The 20,915-nt window shown below is 44.5% G+C and overlaps 1 protein-coding gene across 7 annotated transcripts in view; it reads right to left on the reverse strand.

Moving 5' to 3' along the window:
- The window catches only part of LOC119119502 (tumor protein D54-like), a 106,411-nt gene that overhangs the window by 61,259 nt on the left and 24,237 nt on the right, over window positions 1–20,915 (reverse strand). For all 7 annotated transcript variants that reach the window (XM_037245938.1, XM_037245937.1, XM_037245940.1 and 4 more), the window contains exon 3: window positions 1,422–1,570. In XM_037245938.1, coding sequence (XP_037101833.1) covers window positions 1,422–1,570 — 149 coding nt within the window. The remainder of the gene's footprint in view (window positions 1–1,421; window positions 1,571–20,915) is intronic.

The following is a 20,915-nucleotide window of genomic DNA, read 5'->3' on the forward strand; positions in this document are numbered from 1 at the left end:
TTCATCGCTCATTGTTTTTTATTTATTATTTATTATTTACGGTTTGTGCCTTCTTGTTTTTGTTTTGTGTCGCCTACTTGTATGTCTCGTCGCCGTGGGATGGAGGAAACGGAATTTCGGTTTCTTTGTGTGTCTTGGCATATGAAGGGATTGACAATAAAGCTGACTTTGACTTTGACTTTGACTTATTGTATTCGTTTATATGTTTAATAAAAACAAAGCCATCACAAAACTGTTGTAATTATTTAGATTTTGATCTAAATTAGCCTTGAATAAAGACTAAGCAGTCACATGAATTAACAGAAAAAATGGACAGCCGGACTCGGACTCGGTGGTCAAGAGGCCGGACTCGGACTCGGTGCAAAAATCCGACCGAGGACACAGCCCTGGTAAAAGGTTTCTTGGCGTTAGCAATACGGTTAGCCACTAGGAATGATGCTCTCAGTGCACTCACATTTGTTGATGTGGTTGTGGTGGCCTTCAGTAATTGCTTCTGTCCTTCTTGTTCACGTTTTTTTCTTTCAAAATATTCCAAAAGTTTGTCTTTTAATGAAGGATGCTTGGTGTCCATGTGCCGAAGCACTTTAGAAGGCTTCATTGCCTCGTTAGCTAGCCTGTCTCCACATATTATGCAGAGTGGGCTTGGCGTGTCAGAGTCACCTTGTCATGTCTCGTCCCCAGTTTTGTGATGTGTATAGGTTGTCATCGTTTCTGTGTGTCTGTGTGCTCGCCCCTCCCTTCCTGTGTGCCCTTGATTAGTGTAATCACACTCACCTGCCTCTTGTTGTATTTAAGTTCTGTTTGTGTGCCACTCGATGTCGGAGCATTGTGGACAATGCATGTGTCACTGCCACGAGGTTGTTTGGTTCCTGTCTTGTGTATCACGTTTTGTCGGTCAGTCCTGTTAGTACTGATGTTAAGTCACGTCGGGTTGCCGAGTCTGTCTTTTGAGTTTGCTGCGATAAACCCTGGTCCAAGCTGCACTTGGTCGCCCTGCTCCATTTCCACCCACCCCGTTCGTGACACACCTATGGCGATAAATCCATATCTTAAGTAGGACTCCAGAAAATTTCTTTTAAACGCAGCTATCGTTTTCTTAGAAGTCGTAGCCTCTTCTTCTTCCGTCTCCTCTTGCTCATTTTTGCTTGCTGCGAAGGTGCATCTTCGATTTTTGAGACTATTAAAGTCTTTTAAGTGCCCCTTATGATGCGGAAAATGCGGTATATTTAAGACTAGACTGGTTAAAATTTAAGATGTAGGGTGTAGGATGAAAATATGGGTGATTTGAAGACTTTTTAAGGCCTTAAATTTTACTCTTTCAATTTTAGACTTTTTAAGGACCCAAGGGAACTCTGCAGAAAGCCGTGCACGTCTAAATTGTGTCTGAAAGTGTGAGAATAAAAGTGTACACAAATACATACACGTTGGAAGTCTGCACATCCTGCCAACTCTTTGTGAGATTCTGTTTGAACTCATTGAGAGGGCTGAGGCCCAGTTTCCTCTTGAGTTCTGCGGCATGTCTCTCCTTGGCGGACAGAACCTGACGTAAGGTGCTGATCTCCTCCTCCACCTGAAAAGCAAAAGATACGGGGCACATGAACAAAATTCCATTCAATGGCACCAACAAGGCCTTCAAGAAAGGAGAAAGTATACAAAAGTAGAAAACAATGGGACATCACAAAATAAAAAGTAGGCCTAGCTCATAAATCAAAAGTACTACATTTTTAGTGTCAAGAAGATTTAGTTAGAGAATTATTTTTAAACACAAACTTGGGAGTTTGAAGTGTGTCTCTACTGTCGCAAACTAGACTGATGACATGTCAGTAGCAACGTGACAAGATATGGTTCTAAATAATAGTAGCCTTTGACTGTTTCATGCCACCTAAATTTATTTACGCTTGCCCAATCGTGCCAGAACAAATTTCATAAATTAATATGATGAAATGAAGACGCTGTTGTTTTTTGTAAATGTATTATTCAGTAATTTGAGTTTTAGCCGCTTGAACCATCTGTTCCACACATTTTTCCATATTAGATTATAAGAAATGCTTTAACCAAAATATAAAGCCCAGAAAATGCACCACCGAAAAAGGCGTAAAGTTAAAGTCCCAATGATCGTCACACACACACCTGGGTGTGGTGAAATTTGTCCTCTGCATTTAACCCATGATTTTAATCCATCCCCTGGGGGAGAGGGGAGCAGTGAGCAGCAGCGGTGCTGCACTCGGGAATCAGTTGGTGATCTAACCCCCCAATTCCAACCCTTAATGCTGAGTGCCAAGCAGGGAGGCAATGGGTCCCATTTTTTATAGTCTTTGGTATGACCCGGCCGGGGTTTGAACCCACAACCTTCCAGTCTCAGGGCGGACACTCTACCACTAGGCCACTGAGCTGGTAAAGGGGAAGTGAATGTTATAATTATTATTATTATTTTAACAATATGTTCTATGCGCCACCACAAGTCTAAACATGGCAGTCAGATTATTATTGCAGTTTCGGAATATGAATTAAGCAGAAAAATCAACCCCTTTTGATTCATATCAGGGGGTGGCCATTTTGACACTCTGTCAACTGAAACGAACCTCACTGTTGAAGACTCAGCCAACGCCCTAACTCAGCTCAGCTTGCAAATGTCGCATGACCAAACTCAGAAAATAAGACAACATTAAAATGCTTCAGGTAACTTTTAATTTTCAACTCCTTTAGATGAATGACCCAAAGTTTCAAGTACCGTATTTTCCGAACTACAAGTCGCAGTTTTTTTTCATAGTTTGGCCCGGGGCGCAATTTATAATCAGGAGCGACTTACTATATGTGAAATTATTAACATTTTATTACTTGATCATTAACACATTACCTACTTACTATAGTAGATCACTTCACATGTTTTCACTTAAACCGCATGACGGCGCACAAGGGCTGTGGTCAGACAATGAGTCATGACTAAATAGTAGAGGTGTAACGGTTTTGAACCAAACTGGAAAACCGCGGTTCCAAGTAATTTGGTTCAACTACTCGTACAGTCATCCTAATCTGCGGTTTGGCCGTGCACATCATAATTCTGCACTCTGTTGAGGACTTGAATGCAGCATAACCTCACATGTGATTTGACGGAAATGATGGACAAACCCGAACTAGCAGCGCCCTCACCCACATTCCAGTCGGCCATGTGGAGACATTTTGGATTTCCGAAAGAGGATGGTGGTCGTATCATTAACCGAGCGCAAGTTATTTGTCGTTTGCGTTAAATAAAACTGTACAGTAACACGTCAAACATGCTCGCGCATATGAGGAAATACCGCAGCACTGCGCTCATTCAGCCTGGTGGAGCAGTGAAACCACAACAGCAGCCAAATATTCGTGAAGCCTTCAAACTGAAACTTGGCCTGAAATCCGCTCAAGCACACGCAATAACTAAAGCTTTTGGGGTTTTAATGGCATTGGACATGCAAGGACTGGTCTAAAAAGATGTTAAGTAATCCCTCGCTACATCGTGGTTCGATTATCGCAGCTTCAGTACATCACAGATTTTTTTCCCCCTACAAAAAAATTCACAAATTCAAAATAAACCTTCTAAATTGAATTATGGCAGGAAAGTTGCCCGCACGCCAGCAGAAGGCAGGGAGTGTCCACACAGTTGCAGTACGTACACTTGTACCTTTCTATAAAAAAGTTGTTATAATAATAAGAGTTCTAAAAACATATTTATAGTATTGTACCTTATTATAAAAAAATGTATAAGAGTTCTAAAAACATATTTACAGTATGTACACTTGTACTTTGTTATAAGAAAGTTGTTATAATAATAAGAGTTCTAAAAACATTTACAGTATGTATACTTTAGCTACATATACATGTCACACACACACACACACACACACACACGCACGTATCATATTTATATTTAATTATTTATACATTATTTTCTGTATGTCATTTATATTACGTATTAATATAGTATTTACATTTTTGAAACTATTACCGTAAATTTTGGGCTATAAACCGCACCGGACTATAAGCCGCACCTGCTAAAATTCGTGATTTTTTTGTTGTTTTATACTTGTATAAGTCGCACTGGACTGTAAGCCGCACGTGCGCACGAGTTATTTACAAAGAAAGACAGTACACAGAAAGCCTTTTTAAAGTTTTAATCACATTAACATTTCATTGTAAACTCGGAAGTAACAGCACTAGGTGGGCTAAAGTTCTAATAGCATTAACATTTTGTTGTAAACATGGAAGTAATAGCACTAGCTGAGCTAAAGTTTCAATAACATTAACATTTTGTTGTAAACACGGAAGTAACAGCACTAACTAGGCAGCTAAAAAAAAAAACATACCAGTCAACAAAGTCACAGAGCCATCTTTGTCTTCCTCCTGTCCACTGAAACCAGCAAAATCTTCCTCCTCAGTGCCCGATTGGAATAGCGCCAGATGTACGTCGCAACACTCTCTCATTCTCTTTCGTTGTCGCTTTCGTCACTCTCGTCCTGAGGCAAATTCACTCCTGAGCTTGTGCTCTCCTCTCCGTCACGCAGCAGACTGGCTTTTTGAAACCCGTTGGTGATGGTGGATTTTTTCACACTGCTCCACGCTGTCAGGGTCCACTGGCAGACTTGTGCGAAGGTTGCTCTTCGCATGCGTCCAGTTTTTGTGAACGATTTCTCGCCGCTGGTCATCCAAGCCTCCCATTCAAGTCGGGGGGCCACTTTAAATCGATTCATTTATTCCAAGTTTACGTGCAACCGCTCTGTTCCCTCCTTTATCAGCCAGCTCAATGGCTTTTAACTTGAAAGCTGCGTCATACGTACGCCTTCCAGTGTCTTTCATCATTGGGCTCCGTTTACGCCAACTTTCCTCGTGCACAACGCGCCACTATTGTCTTCCTCGATGCATATATTCCACCTTTCTCACTCTTCTCACTCTTCCACCCCCCCGATGGCCGTTAGAAAAAATGCATGTAATGTTGCCGCATGATCGCGTAAGGTTTTTAATGTTTAATTACCATTTGTAAGAGAATATACACAAAGATGATTGTCAGGAAAGAGATGATTATTTAGGGACACAACTTTTATTAACACAACAGCACAACAGCGGTCCACAGCCTTTTTATGAGTGTATAACTGTATTAGTCATGAGAAAAATTAGGGAAAAAAACCTATATAAGGCGCACCGGACTATAAACCGCAGGGTTCAAAATTTGAGAAAAAAGTACCGGCTTATAGTCCGAAATTTACGGTATTTAATGTTCTAATGATAACATATGCACTTATAAAAAAGGTAAACACCCAATGATTGTCACACACACATCTGGGTGTGGTGAAATTTGTCTCTGCATTTGACCCATCCCCGAAGGGAGCAGTGAGCAGCAGCGGTGCCGCGCCCGGGAATCATTTGGTGATCACATCTTAATATCTGAACATTTAAATATGTAAACTAAAGTGCAATCACATTTGTAAATGAATGGCTTTTGGTTTTTGAAATGTAAATAAATACTGTGCTAAAACAACAAAATTGCAATAACTGCATTAACCATCAAAGTGAAGTTTAACTGTAGTCTTGAAACAAAGCTGAATAAGGAAAAAACGCTATTGTTGGGGAGTCTGAGCCATAACTCGGATGGTTATGCTCTTTTCGCCCCCGGGTGTCGGTCAGAACACAGGAGGGAAGACGTGGTTCAGTTTACTGAATTATTGTCAAAAACGTAACAGGCACTGTGACTCATAGGGGCACACAGGCAAACTGGCAAAAGGGTATAGGCAAACGTTTGGTCATAAGGATGTGAGAGCAGGTGTGTGGAGTGTACATGGGTGAATATTTGGGAGTGTGAATGTGATTCTTGTGTGTGTGATTATTGTATGAAGCGTGTGAAGGGTGTGTGGGGTGCGTGTGGGGTGTGTGTGTGTGTGCGTGTGCGTGTGCGTGTGTGTGTGGTGTGTGTGGGGGGTGTGTGTGGTTCTGCAACAGACAGAAATAGTCAACGCTCAACTTCTGACGTCACACAACACGACGGCACACATTACATAACTAACTGCCCGTAACGGTTCCGCCATACTAAATAACCATAAATGAAATACTCTCGGCAACACACAAAACATAAGTCATCGAGACAATAAAATACATTTGCTGGCGACCGTTAGTCGCCGTGCCGCTGCGTAACGGCTACTCGTACGATGCTAGGCAAACTTAAAGGAGCGCGCCAAAGCTATCAATCAAACGGCGCACACACAAAACAAACCGCAATCAGACAAACGGCACAACAGTAGACAGTAGTAACAATGAAATGTATATACCGTAATTTCCGGACTATAAACCGCACCGGACTATAAGCCGCACCAGCTAAAATCCGGGGATATTTTAGTTTTTTTCTTATATAAGCCGCACCGGACTATAAGCCGCACGTGCACATGAGTTTTTTTACAAAGAAAGACAGTACACAGAAAGCCTTTTTAAAGTTTTAATAACATACTTTAACATGTCTTTCTAAACATTGCCTGTGACGCAGCAGTAGTACCGCAGCAACACGGAAGTGTGCACGCGAGTTATTAACAAAGAAAGACTGGACACAGAAAGCTTTTTTAAAGTTTTAATAACATACCTTAACATTTCTTTCCAAACACTGCCTGTGACGCGGCAGTAATACCGCAGCAACACGGAAGTAACACAGCACTAATAGGGTTTGATTAAATAAAACACCGGTAAAAGTCACTGAGACGCGGTGGTAACACAGCAGCAACACGGTAGCACAGCATTAACAGGGCTGGTTAAAAAAACATACCAGTAAAAGTAAAAAAAAAAAGAGCTTCATCGTCTTCATCTTCCTCCTGTGCACTGAAACCATCGAAGTCTTCCTCCTCAGTGTCCGATTGGAATAGCGTTAGATATCCTTCGCCACACACTTTATCAATCTCTCTTTTGTCGTCGCTTTTATGCATTTCTTCTAGCATTTTCCATGATGAGGGTCCGTTCATGCTAATTTTATTCATGCACGAAGCGCTAAATTACATTGAACTAGCGAGCGACACGTATAGCTCCAGAGTAGACGGGACCACGAAATAAAGAAAAGGGTGACGCAACACAATGTCATCAACATCGACTGCCTTTAGCTTAAAAGCGGCATCATATGCATTTCTTTTGTCCCCCATAATGACGGTTTGTGTATAAAAGCTTCCTTTCAGTAATGTCCGTCTTGATCTCGTTCTGTCTCTTCTTTGTGTAAATTATACGGCACTATTTGCCTGGCGGATGGACATGCGATCAACACACCACTTTTCTCCGCAGTGACCGTGTCCATATATCCCTCCGCCCAGCAAAGCGGTGCCGCACAACAGCGGTCCACAGCCTTTTTACGAGTGTATAAAAGTGATCGTCATCACAAAAATCACGGAAATAATCAGATATAAGCCCCCCATAATGATGGTTTGTGTATAAAAGCTTCCTTTCAGTATTGTCCGTCTTGATCTCGTTCTGTCTCATCTTTGTGTAAATATTACGGCACTATTTGCCTGGCGGATGGACATGCGATCAACACACCACTTTTCTCCCCAGTGACCATGTCATATATCCCTCCGCCCAGCAGAGCGGTGCCGCACAACAGCGGTCCACAGCCTTTTTACGAGTGTATAAAAGTGATCAAGTCATCACAAAAATCACGGAAATAATCATATATAAGCCCCCCATAATGATGGTTTGTGTATAAAAGATTCCTTTCAGTAATGTCCGTCTTGATCTCGTTCTGTCTCATCTTTGTGTAAATTTTACGGCACTATTTGCCTGGCGGATGGACATGCGATCAACACACCACTTTTCTCCCCAGTGACCGTGTCATACATCCCTCCGCCCAGCAAAGCGGTGCCGCACAACAGCGGTCCACAGCCTTTTTACGAGTGTATAAAAGTGATCAAGTCATCACAAAAAATCACGGAAATAATCCTCTATAAACTGCACCGGACTATAAGGCGCAGGGTCCAAAATTTGAGAAACAAGTCGCGGCTTATAGTCCGAAATTTACGGTAGTCACTTTGTGACAAAGACGCACACGATCACAGCAACATAGTCAATACCAGCAACCTTTAACTTACCGCTGCGCACAAGTGAATGGGTATAATGTCTAGACCCCGAATGTAAGACGACCCCCACTTTTTCAGTCTTTTCAATGCAAAAAACATAGTATTTTATTCAGGCCAATACGGTATATATATATACACACACACACACTGCTCAAAAAAATTAAAGGAACAGTTTTTTATAAGGGTATGGACATGAATTCAATTAGACTTTTCTGATAAGGTTTTGGTCAGGTAGGTGGCAGAAGGGGTTGTTAATCAGTTTCAGCTGCATTGGTGTTGATGGAATTAACAACAGGTGCACTAGAGGGGCAACAACGAGATGGTCCCCAAAACAGAACTGGTTTTGCAGGTGGAGGCTATTTCAAGTTCCTCCCTCTTGATTTTTTTTAACTGTTTTTCCACGTGTTGGCTTTAGCTTGAGTCATTATCACGACTGGGAGCATGAGGCGATTTCTTAACCCTCCTGAAGTTGCACAGATTGTCCAACTCCTCCAGGATGGCACATCCATGGGTGCTGTTGCAAGAAGATTTGATGTGTCTCCCAGTACAATCTCCAGAGCATGGAGGAGATTCCAGGAGACAGGCAGTTACTCTAGAAGAGCTGGACAGGGCCGTAGACGGTCCTCATTCCATCAGCAGGACCGATATCTGCTACTTTGTGCAAGGGGGAACAGGTTGAGCACTGCCTGAGCCCTACAGAATAACCTCCAGCAGGCTACTGGTGTGAATGTCTCTGCCCAAACAGTTAGAAACAGACTTCACGAGGGTGGCCTCGGGGCACGACGTCCTGTAGTGTGCCCTGTGCTCATTGCTCAGCACTGTGGAGCTCGATTGCCATTTGCCATAGAACAGCAGAATTGACAAGTCCGCCACTGACGCACTATGCTTTTCACAGATGAGAGCAGGTTTACCCTGAGCACCTGTGATAGACGTGAAAGGGTCTGGAGAAGCCAAGGAGAGCGCTATGCTGCCTGCAACATCATTCAGCATGACCGGTTCGGTGGTGGGTCAGTGATGGTCTGGGGAGGCATTTCCATGGAGGGACGAACAGACCTCTACAGGCTAGAGAACGGCAGTCTGACTGCCATTAGGTATCGGGATGAAATCCTTGCACCCATGGTCAGACCCTACGCTGGTGCAGTAGGTCCTGGGTTCCTCCTGATCCACAACAATGCCCAGCCTCATGTGGCAAGAGTATGCAAACAGTATCTGGAGGATGAAGGAATTGACACAATTGAATGGCCCTCACCATCACCTGATCTAAACCCGATAGAACACCTCTGGGACATGATGTTTCGGTCCATCAGACGACGCCAGGTTGCTCCCCAGACTTTACAGGAGCTGGCTGATGCCCTTAGACCAGGGGTGGGCAAACTTTTTGACTCGCGGGCCGAACTGGGTTCTAAATTTGGACCGGAGGGCCGAACCAGGAGCAGATGGACGTAGTGTTTTTGTGAAGTAATATAAGCGACCTGTAAAGGTCATTGCATAAAAGATTTTGGCCTTTAGTAGGTAGTAAAGCATGGATATTCCAAACAAGTTTTTTGAAAACAAATGCATTTATTAACAGCATTAAAAAAAAAAAAATAATAATTCACTAAAAAACTGCTATCAGTGATTCTCATAAAATACGACACTGTTATTATGAATAACAGTCTCCATCACTTCAGTGCCTGCAGGTCAGATTAATGAAAGATTTTTATCTTATGAGATCACATCAAACGGCAAACATTCTGACCAAATATATCATCTTGAACAGTGGTCCCCAACCACTTTTTTTTTTTTTATTGACGATCAATTCATTCATGTTAAGACGCTCGTCCCGGTCACGTGACATGTTTCCCCAGTCGAGCCCGCAAAGCTAGCAAAAATGAGTAAGAATTTATTTTGAAAAATATAAAAAATTTGGCGAATCTCTCCCAATTACATCTGTCGGTGCATCTGAAAAATAAGGACTCTTGACACAGGGCGCTCGTCTCGGTCACGTGACATGTCACCACAGTCAAGCCCGCGAGGCAAGCAAAAATGAGCAAGAAACAGAGAAGTTTGGAAAGCTTCTTCGGAAAGGGAAAAACGTCCAATGAGGACACTGAAGAAGAAGAGGCTACGACTTCTCAGAAAAGGAAAGCTGCATTTAAAAGAACATTTCTGGAGTCCTACTTAAAATATGGATTTATCGCCACAGGTGACTCTGACGCGCCAAGTGCACTCCGCATATGTGGCGAAAGGCTAGCTAACGAGGCAATGAAGCCTTCAAACCTGCTTCGGCACATGGAGACCAAGCATCCTGCATTTAAAGACAAACCTTAACCACTTCGGGTGTCATTGTCTCCGATTACGCCTAGATGGGAACGGCTCATTTCTGAGAAAAGAGCTCGGTGCTCCCACTAATTCAACGTTTTATTTTTATGTGGTTTATATTTGTTTTTATGCCAGTCGTATCATTGTATTTCATCCTATTTATATATATAAATATTTAAATAATAAATATATAAATATATTTATTTATATAAAGGCCGGTCCGCGAAAATATTTCTGACACGTAACCGGTCCGTGGTGCAAAAAAGGTTGGGGACCACTGATCTTGAAGAATCGGTGAAAGCATACATCCAAATAAAGTAATCAAAACGGCAACACGGTGAGGGGTATCTGAACATCAGAGCAGAGTTTTAACTCACAAACACCTGGTAACAGATGTGAGGAAACGGGAAACACTTCCTTAAAGTAAGCCTTAAGAACTTTACAGGTTAAGATTAGTCGCAAACAGGTGGTGCATCAATGTCCTTGAGCATCCTGCATTGTTTGAAAATGAGAATGGTCGCTAGTTTCAATCCCTGCTATGTGTACAAATCATATTCAAAATGCATTTTTTTACAACAAACTTGAGAGCCTCCCCTTCATTTTCAGTGGGAACAGTGTTGTTGGTCTCCCTTTTTTGCTAGTGCGTCATAGTCTGGAGTAAAATTTGTTGTGGCAATTCTTAGGAGAGATCCGAGGTGTTGGTCCGTTTACCTCGATCTGTGACGGGTTGATGTTGATGTGGCTGAACGTCACGTCGCGTACGTCGAGCCAAATTGGCCACTCTTTTTTAAACACTCGGCACTGTGTCCACCTTGCTTTTCCTTGGGCGACTCATTTTAATAGAAGGATTCCAGGGGAAGGTTTGTGGGTGGCTTTAGCGTAAAACTGTATCTGAAAGCTCAGCGCGCGAATTACAAGAATGCTGTCGTCACAGCCCACGCTCTAAATTCGGGACTGATACAAATAGAGCGCGAGTGCGCCATGTCCGTACTACTGAGTACGTACACGCACTTGCGAGTGTGCACCGAGCTTTCTGACACGGCTTCCGGTAGTAAATGCGCAGGCGAGCGGTTCCCCATCTACTGGGGAAACGCAGTCATTGCATGCAAAATGACAAAAAAAATGTTTAATAATACAATTTATTCAGGGTTGGCGGGCCGGATTAAACGGTCCCGTGGGCCGGATGTGGCCCGCGGGCCGTAGTTTGCCTACCCCTGCCTTAGACAGATCTGGGAGGACATCCCACAATACACCATCCGTCGTCTCATTAGGAGCATGCCGTGACGTTGTCAAGCATGCATACAAGCTCGTGGGGGCCACACAAGATATTGAAAAGAATTTTGAGTTGCAGAAAATGAATTTAGGAAAAATGGACGAGCCTGCCACATCATTTTTTCACTTTGATTTTTGGGGTGTCTATATACTGAGCCCTCTGTAGGCTGAAAACTTTTATTTCCATCAAAAGATGTGGCATCCTTTTGTTCCTGAGACATTAAACTGTCCAAATCAGTATAGATATTTTTTCACCATTGAAATCTGATGTGTTTCCAAAGTGTTTTTTGAGCAGTATGTATATATATACGTATATATATATATATATATATATATATATATATATATATATATACAGTGCCTTGCGAAAGTATTCGGCCCCCTTGAACCTTTCAACATTTCGCCACATTTCAGGCTTCAAACAAAGATATAACATTTTAATTTTTTGTCAAGAATTAACAAGTGGGACACAATCGTGAAGTGGAACGAAATTTATTGGATCATTTAAACTTTTTTAACAAATAAAAAACTGAAAAGCGGGGCGTGCAATATTATTCCGCCCCTTTACTTTCAGTGCAGCAAACTCACTCCAGAAGTTCAGTGAGGATCTTTGAATGATCCAATGTTATCGTAAATGACTGATGATGATAAATAGAATGCACCTGTGTGTAATCAAGTCTCCGTATAAATGCACCTGCTCTTTGATAGTCTCAGGGTTCTGTTTAAAGCGCAGAGAGAACCATGAAGACAAAGGAACACACCAGGCAGGTCCGAGATACTGTTGTGGAGAAGTTTAAAGCCGGATTTGGATACAAAAAGATTTCCCAAGCTTTAAACATCTCAAGGAGCACTGTGCAAGCAATTATATTGAAATGGAAGGAGTATCAGACCACTGCAAATCTACCAAGACCCGGCCGTCCCTCCAAACTTTAATCTCAAACAAGGAGAAGACTGATCAGAGATGCAGCCAAGAGGCCCATGATCACTCTGGATGAACTGCAGATAACTACAGCTGAGGTGGGAGAGTCTGTCCATAGGACAACAATCAGTCGTGCACTGCACAAATCTGGCCTTTATGGAAGAGTGGCAAGAAGAAAGCCATTTCTCAAAGATATCCATAAAAAGTCTAGTTTAAAGTTTGCCACAAGCCACCTGGGAGACACACCAAACGTGGAAGAAGGTGCTCTGGTCAGATGAAACCAAAATCGAACTTTTTGGCCACAATGCAAAACGATATGTTTGGCGTAAAAGCAACACAGCTCATCACCCTGAACACACCATCCCCACTGTCAAACATGGTGGTGGCAGCATCATGGTTTGGGCCTGCTTTTCTTCAGCAGGGACAGGGAAGATGGCTAAAATTGATGGGAAGATGGATGGAGCCAAATACAGGACCATTCTGGAAGAAAACCTGTTGGAGTCTGCAAAAGACCTGAGACTGGGACGGAGATTTATCTTCCAACAGGACAATGATCCAAAACATAAAGCCAAATCTACAATGGAATGGTTCACAAATAGACGTATCCAGGTGTTAGAATGGCCAAGTCAAAGTCCAGACCTGAATCCAATCGAGAATCTGTGGAAAGAGCTGAAGACTGCTGTTCACAAACGCTCTCTATCCAACCTCACTGAGCTCGAGCTGTTTTGCAAGGAAGAATGGGCAAGAATTCCAGTCTCTCGATGTGCAAAACTGATAGAGACATACCCCAAGCGACTTGCAGCTGTAATTGCAGCAGAAGGTGGCGCTACAAAGTATTAGCGCAAGGGGGCCGAATAATATTGCACGCCCCACTTTTCAGTTTTTTATTTGTTAAAAAAGTTTAAATTATCCAAGAAATTTTGTTCCACTTCACGATTGTGTCCCACTTGTTGTTGATTCTTGACAAAAAATTAAACTTTTATATCTTTATGTTTGAAGCCTGAAATGTCGCGAAATGTTGAAAGGTTCAAGGGGGCCGAATACTTTCGCAAGGCACTGTGTGTATATATATATATATATATATATATATATGCTGTCCTGACTCCGAAGCGTCGACTTTTTCACCAGCTAGGCAGCGAGCGAACGATGCCCCAAATAATCAGACTTCCATATCCTTAGTCGGGCTTGTCTTCAGGATGTGGATATGGGTTACTAGAACCATGTCCTGTGGTTTGATGACACCAAGATAAACATATTTGGTTGGAATAAGTTCAAATACTGGGAATGGGGAGAATGTAGATGTTTTAATAAGGGAGAATTCTTGGAATCAGTAGGCATAAACTGAATAGTTTAAAGTTGGAACGGGTTAAATCGGTTGAAAAATGTCAAAATTTGAGGGGGGGAAATGAATTAGTCCAAATACTTGTGGGTCTGGTAATAAGGAGAATGTAGAATTTTTAATATGGGAGAATTCTTTGAATCAGTAGGCATAAGCTGAATAGTTTAAAGTTGTAACGGTGAGAATCGGTCAAAAAATGTAGAAAGTTTATTTATTGATTTATTTAGACAAGACAGTACCAGTTTGATGAACACTAAAGATATAGACATATATGCAAACATCCCAGTGCAAAACCAGTCGGAATTAGCCGGAGCTAAATTTCGTCTGTTGTCCTCAAAGTAGAAGGGAATAACTAAATTTTATAAAATTTTGCGGGAATTTTAAAGGTGAAAATATGGAGTTTTTGAAACTTGGTAATTTTAAGAATGTTGAAAATCCTCTCCAATGTGAATTGAATGAGCTGAATGATGTGAATTTCAAATGGAATGAATGGTAAAAATCTGGCTAAAAGTGCACGGAATAAAATATAATAATAATATTACCGTTTTTTTCCGTGTATAATGCGCAAAATTTAACTAATTTATTGTCCAAAAATCTGGGGTGTGCATTATACATGGGTACAATTTTTATTTTATTTTTTATCCGGATATCATACGGAGGCCGCCCTTACAGATGCGCTTTCTTCTCTGCTGTTCACTTCAAACACGCTCCATACGAACACAATGCTCTCGTATCAGACGCTTGCTCGATCACCTGCTCGTTTGCTGTCACAATGTACCCTACACAAATCCGAAACATTTCTTCGCTATTGAGTTTGCTAGCGCATGCGCAGTGATACTGACCGGCAGAATAACATCCGGTTGTTCCCAAAGATGATCTTTTTTCTGAAATAATTTTACGTTTACGTTATGAAGTAGGAGTCAAAATTTGGGTGCGTATTATACATGGGTACAGGCTTTTTTCCAGCATCAACATGCCATTTTTAGGGTGCGTATTATACATGGGGGCGCATTATACATGAAAAAAACGGTATTATTATGATTATTATATTATTATTATTATTATGAATAATGAAAAATAAAAAATTTGCCTTCACACAATGAATTGAGTGGTGTCAAATAACATATGGCATATGCCTTCACACAAAGTACAGCAATAACATGTATGCCTTCGCCTTCACAAAATAATAAAGTACAGGAAAGTGTGTAAAGTACAGGGGGGATTCCAGAAAGCAGATTCAACATACTCTGAGTCTATCCCTGAACTCTGAGATGACTTACTCTGAAATGGGAGACTGAATATTCAGTTCCAGAAAATCTGATCTGAGTTATTTCAATCAACTCTGAGTATGTTCACCTGGAGTTACGCGCATGGATTAGCCTAGACCAGCTAACATCAGACGAAAGGCAGTCTACACCCTCAACTGGTCGCCACCCAGTCACAGGGCACACATATAAAACAACCATTCACAACCACTTGCACACCGCCACTGAACAGGAATCGATCTGACGGGTGTCTTCACGGACATCTTTAACACTTCCCTGCGGCAGGCCATCGTCCCGTCGTGTTTCAAAGCTGCCACCATCGTACCTGTGCCGAAGAAGCCTGCTCCGTCCTGCTTCAATGACTACCGCCCCGTGGCACTTACGCCCATCATCATGAAGTGCTTTGAGCGGCTTGTCTTGGAGCACATCCGGTCAGTTCTCCCCCCCACCATTGACCCCTTCCAGTTTGCGTACCGGGCCAAACGGTCCTCTGAGGATGCCATCTGCTCTGCCCTCCACTCGGCCCTCACCCACCTGGAGGGGAAGGACTCGTATGTGAGGTTGCTGTTTGTGGACTTCAGTTCTGCCTTCAACACCATTGTGCCGCAGCGTCTCATCGGCAAACTTGACAAGCTGGGCCTCAGTACCTGCCTCTGCAACTGGCTACTGGACTTCCTCTGTCAGAGGCCACAGGTGGTACGTGTTGGCGACAAGATCTCCGCCAGCATCACGCTGAGCACAGGGGCCCCCCAAGGCTGCGTGCTCAGTCCGCTGCTCTTCACCCTCCTGACGCATGACTGCGCTGCCACCTGCAGCGGCAACCGCATAGTGAAGTTTGCTGACGACACGACTCTGGTGGGTCTCATCACCAAGGGAGACGAGACTCATTACAGGCTGGAGGTTGACCTTCTGACCGCGTGGTGCAGGGACAACAACCTCCTGCTGAACGTCGACAAGACCAAGGAGATTGTTGTTGACTTCCGGAAGGGTCACGCCCAACACCTGCCGCTGACCATCGACGGTGCTGTGGTGGAGAGAGTGAGCAGCGCCAGGTTCCTGGGGGTGCACATCAGTGAGGATCTCTCCTGGTCCACCAACACCGCGTCGCTGGCGAAGAAGGCCCAGCGCCGCCTGTACTTCCTTCGGAAACTCAGGCGAGCGGGGGCTCCTCCGGCCGTCATGACTACTTTTTACCGCGGCACCATTGAGAGCGTCCTCTCCAGCTGTATTGCTGTCTGGGGTGGCAGCTGCACTGACCACGACTTGAAGGCCCTGCAGCGCATAGTGAAAACGGCTAGTAAGACTATTGGTGCTTCTCTCCCCTCCTTGAAGGACATTTACACCTCCCATCTCACCCGCAAGGCGACCAAGATTGTGAGTGATGTGAGTCACCCCGCTCACTCTTTGTTTGAACTTCTGCCCTCTGGGAGGCGGTACAGGAGCCTGCGCTCCCGCACCACCAGACTTTCCAACAGCTTCGTACTCCAGGCTGTTAGGATCCTGAACTCGCTCCCCCTTTCAGCGTAGCGTCCTGTTCTTGCTGTATGCGCACTGGCTCGGTTTTGCCCCTCTTATTTAATGGGTTATTGGTCTGTTATTTATTCATCGCTCATTTTATTTTATTTATTATTTATTATTTATGGTTTGTGCCTTCTTGTTTTTGTTTTGTGTCGCCTACTTGTATGTCTCGTCACCGTGGGATGGAGGAAACGGAATTTCGGTTTCTTTGTGTGTCTTGACATATGAAGGGATTGACAATAAAGCTGACTTTGACTTTGACTTTGACTTTGATATTAGTAGTGTCAGTTAATCGAGTTATTAGTGCGATTAAGCCACCCCCCTTTTAATGCCACTAATTTGTTTAGTCACGCGATTAAGGCCTAATAAAATTTTTACTCTTTTCACGTATTGTAGCAGCACGTCACTGGATCTTGCAAGACCGCAAATAAACATCAAGCACGCCACACTGGTGACACTAGTCTTGGCTTGTTGTGCAGAGATTTCCTCTGTTTTTAGAAATAAAAGCATCATGGTTCATTCTTTCTTGAGAAATAAGAAAACGGGTTAATATGGTGAATCAAGACCGTTATATTGCTGCTAAGTTAAAGAAAAACTAGGTTTGTTGCACTATAGGCTGAGTTCTTGTTTACATTTTATATGCATATTATAGTTTTTAGATTGCCCAAATTTTGAATTCTTAACCACTGTTGAGGGGCTGTTTGTGTGACCTTTTATAAATTCAATCCAATAAAAAATATGTCTGCAAAAGAAAAGCAATCCTCTTCTTCATATTAAGGGTATCAACATTTGCTAAAATAATGGATCAGGAAAAAAATCAAGGGATTTTTTACAATAATTAAAATGGGCAATTAACTAATTAACACAATAATTAGATTCATTGACTTCGAAATTAACACGATATAAAAAATAACAATCATGAGTGTCAAGTCAATGCGCAAACCTTTCAAATTTGGCCCATTGAGATATCCATAGGCTGCGGTGGCTCATCACTTCTTTGTTTCGCTGCATTACTGTGCTCCTCCCTGAGTCTTTCACATTTAGATTTGTACCACTTACCTCAAGTGTGCACTCTCTGCCTGTCAGCCCATAGACGTTTGTAATTACTAGCCACGAATACGTACATAATCAAAATTTGTGTGAAGGCGAAGGTCTTTTTTACCAATTAACATGCACTCAATAAACAACGCTTCATTTTGGACCATGAAATGATTATGTACATTATGGGAGACGTCATTTCCAATCAGTGACTCTGGGGGAGTCACTCATGCGCCAAGTCATATTTTTAGAGGGGCGGGGACAAGTCATGTTTTCAGCACATTGACGTCTAAAGAGACGTTCGTATTTTAAAGCTGGAACTACAGTATAATAGAATTAAGATTGGTTGTACAGTACATAGTAAAACAACTGTTTTGTACTGGAAAAAGAAAAAAAAGATCACATTCAAAGAACCACTTGGAGTGGGAACAGGCTGTGTGAAGCAGAGGTACAACTAATGCAGGAAATCCCTGGATTTTGAATTGCTGTATTGAGTCAGCTTTATATAACATTTAAGTGCTTTTGTATTGATCCATCCATCCATTTTCTTCCGCTTATCCAGGGTCGGGTCGCGGGGGCAGCAGCTTTAGGAGGGACTCCCAGACTTCCCTCTTCCCCAGCCACTTCATCCAGCTCATCCCGGGGGATCCCAAGAAGTTCCCAGGCCAGCCGAGAGACATAGTCTCTCCAGCGCGTCCTGGGTCGTCTACAGGGTCTCCTACCGGTGGGACATGCCCGGAACACCTCCCCAGGGAGATGTCCAGGAGACAGCCTGATGAGATTCCCGAGCCACCTCATCTGGCTCCTCTCAACGTGGAGGAGCAGCGGCTCTACTCCGAGTCTCTCCCGGATGACTGAGCTTCTCACCTTATCCCTAAGGGAGAGACCGGACACCCTGCGGAGGAAACTTATTTTGGCCGCTTGTATCCGGGATCTCGTTCTTTTGGTCACGACCCATAGCTCGTGACCATAGGTGAGGATAGGAGCGTAGATTAACCGGTAAATTGAGAGCTTTGCCTTTTGGCTCAGCTCTCTCTTTACCACGACGGACCGGTACAGAGTCTGCATTACTGCCGACACTGCACCGATCCGACTGTCGATCTCACGCTGCATCTTGCCCTCACTCGTGAACAACACCCCTAGATACTTGAACTCCTCCACTTGGGGCAGGATCTCATCCCCGATCCAGGGAGGGCATTCCACCCTTTTCCGACAGAGGACCATGGACTCAGATTTGGAGGTGCTGACCCTCATCCCGACTGCTTCACACTCGGCTCCGAACCGCTCCAGTGAGAGCTGGAGATCACGGCTTGAAGAAGCCAACAGCACCACGTCGTCTGCAAAAACCAGAGACGCAATGCTGAGGTCCCCCAACCGGACACACCTTGGCAGCGCCTAGAAATTCTGCCCATAAAAATTATGAACAGAATCGGTGACAAAGGGCAGCCTTGGCGGAGTCCAACCCTCACTGGGAACGAATCCGACTTACCGCCGGAAATGCGGACCAAACTCTGGCATCGGTGATACAGGGACCGAACTGCCCTTATCAGTTGGCTCGGCACCCCATACTCCCGAAGCACCCTCCACAGAACTTCCCGAGGGACACGGTCGAACGCCTTCTCCAAGTCCACAAAACACATGTGGACATGTGGTTGAGTGAACTCCCATGCCTCCTCGAGGATACTGCCGAGGGTGTAGAACTGGTCCACTGTTCCACGGCCACGACGAAAGCCACACTGCTCCTCCTGAATCAGAGGTTCGACCTCACTACGGACCCTCCTCTCCAGCACCCCTGAATAGACCTTACCAGGGAGGCTGAGGAGTGTGATTCCCCTGTAATTGGAACACACCCTCCGGTCCCCCTTCTTAAAGAGGGAAACCACCACCCCAGTCTGCCAATCCAGAGGCCCCGATGTCCTCGCAATGTTGTACAGGCGTGTCAGCCTTGACAGCCCCACAACATCTAGAGCCTTTAAGAACTCCGGGCGGATCTCATCCACCCCCGGGGCCTTGCCACCGAGGAGTTTTTTTTAACTACCTCAGTGACTTCGACCCCAGAGATTGGAGAGTCCGCCTCAGAGTCTCCAGGCCCTGCTTCCACAATGGAAGGCGTGTAGGTGGAATTGAGGAGGTCTTCGAAGTATTCTCCCCACCGACTCACGATGTTCCGAGTCGAGGTCAGCAGCACGCCATCTCCACTGTAAACAGTGTTGATGGTGCACTGCTTCCCCCTCCTGAGACGCCGGATGGTGGGCAAGAATTTCCTCGAAGCCGTCCGGAAGTCATTCTCCATGGCCTCGCCAAACTCCTCCCACGCCCAGGTTTTTGCCTCAGCAACCGCCGAAGCTGCGTTCCGCTTGGCCATCCGGTACCTGTCAGCTGCCTCCGGAGTCCCGCAGGCCAAAACGGCCCAATAGGACTCCTTCAGCTTGACGGCATCCCTTACCGCCGATGTCCACCAGCGGGTTTGGGGATTGCCTCCACGACAGGCACCAACGACCTTACGGCCACAGCTCCGGTCAGCTGCCTCAACAATGGAGGCGCGGAGCATGGTCCACTCGGACTCAATGTCCCCCGCCTGCTTATGCTTGAATATGGTGTTCATTATTGACAATCCGTGTCGAGCACAGAATTCCAATAATAGAACACCGCTCGGGTTCAGATAGGGGGGGCCGTTCCTCCCAATCATGCCCCTCCAGGTCTCACTGTCATTGCCCACGTGAGCATTGAAGTCACCCAGTAGAACGATGGAGTCCCCAGAAGGAGTGCTCTCCAGCACTTCCTCCAGGGACTCCAAAAAGGGTGGGTACTCTGAGCTGCTGTTTGGTGCCTAGACACAAACAACAGTCAGGACCCGTCCCCGCACCCGAAGGCGGTGGGTGGCTACCCTCTCGGTCACCGGGGTGAACCCCAATGTGCAGCCGCCCAGCTGGGGGCCAATAAGTATACCCACACCTGGTCGACGCCTCTCACCGTGGGCAACCCTAGAGTGCAAGAGAGTCCAGCCCCTCTCGAGAGGGCTTGTACTGGAACCCAAACTATGTCTAGCCGGAAGTTTTCTGCATCGCACACCAGCTCGGGCTCCTTTCCAGCCAGAGAGGTGACATTCCATGTCCCAAGAGCCAGCTTCTGTAGCCGGGAATCGGACCGACAAGGTCCCTGCCTTTGGCCGCCGTCCAACTCACAATGCACCC

Source organism: Syngnathus acus, chromosome 2 (assembly GCF_901709675.1).
Source record: "Syngnathus acus chromosome 2, fSynAcu1.2, whole genome shotgun sequence".
Lineage (NCBI taxonomy): Eukaryota > Metazoa > Chordata > Actinopteri > Syngnathiformes > Syngnathidae > Syngnathus > Syngnathus acus.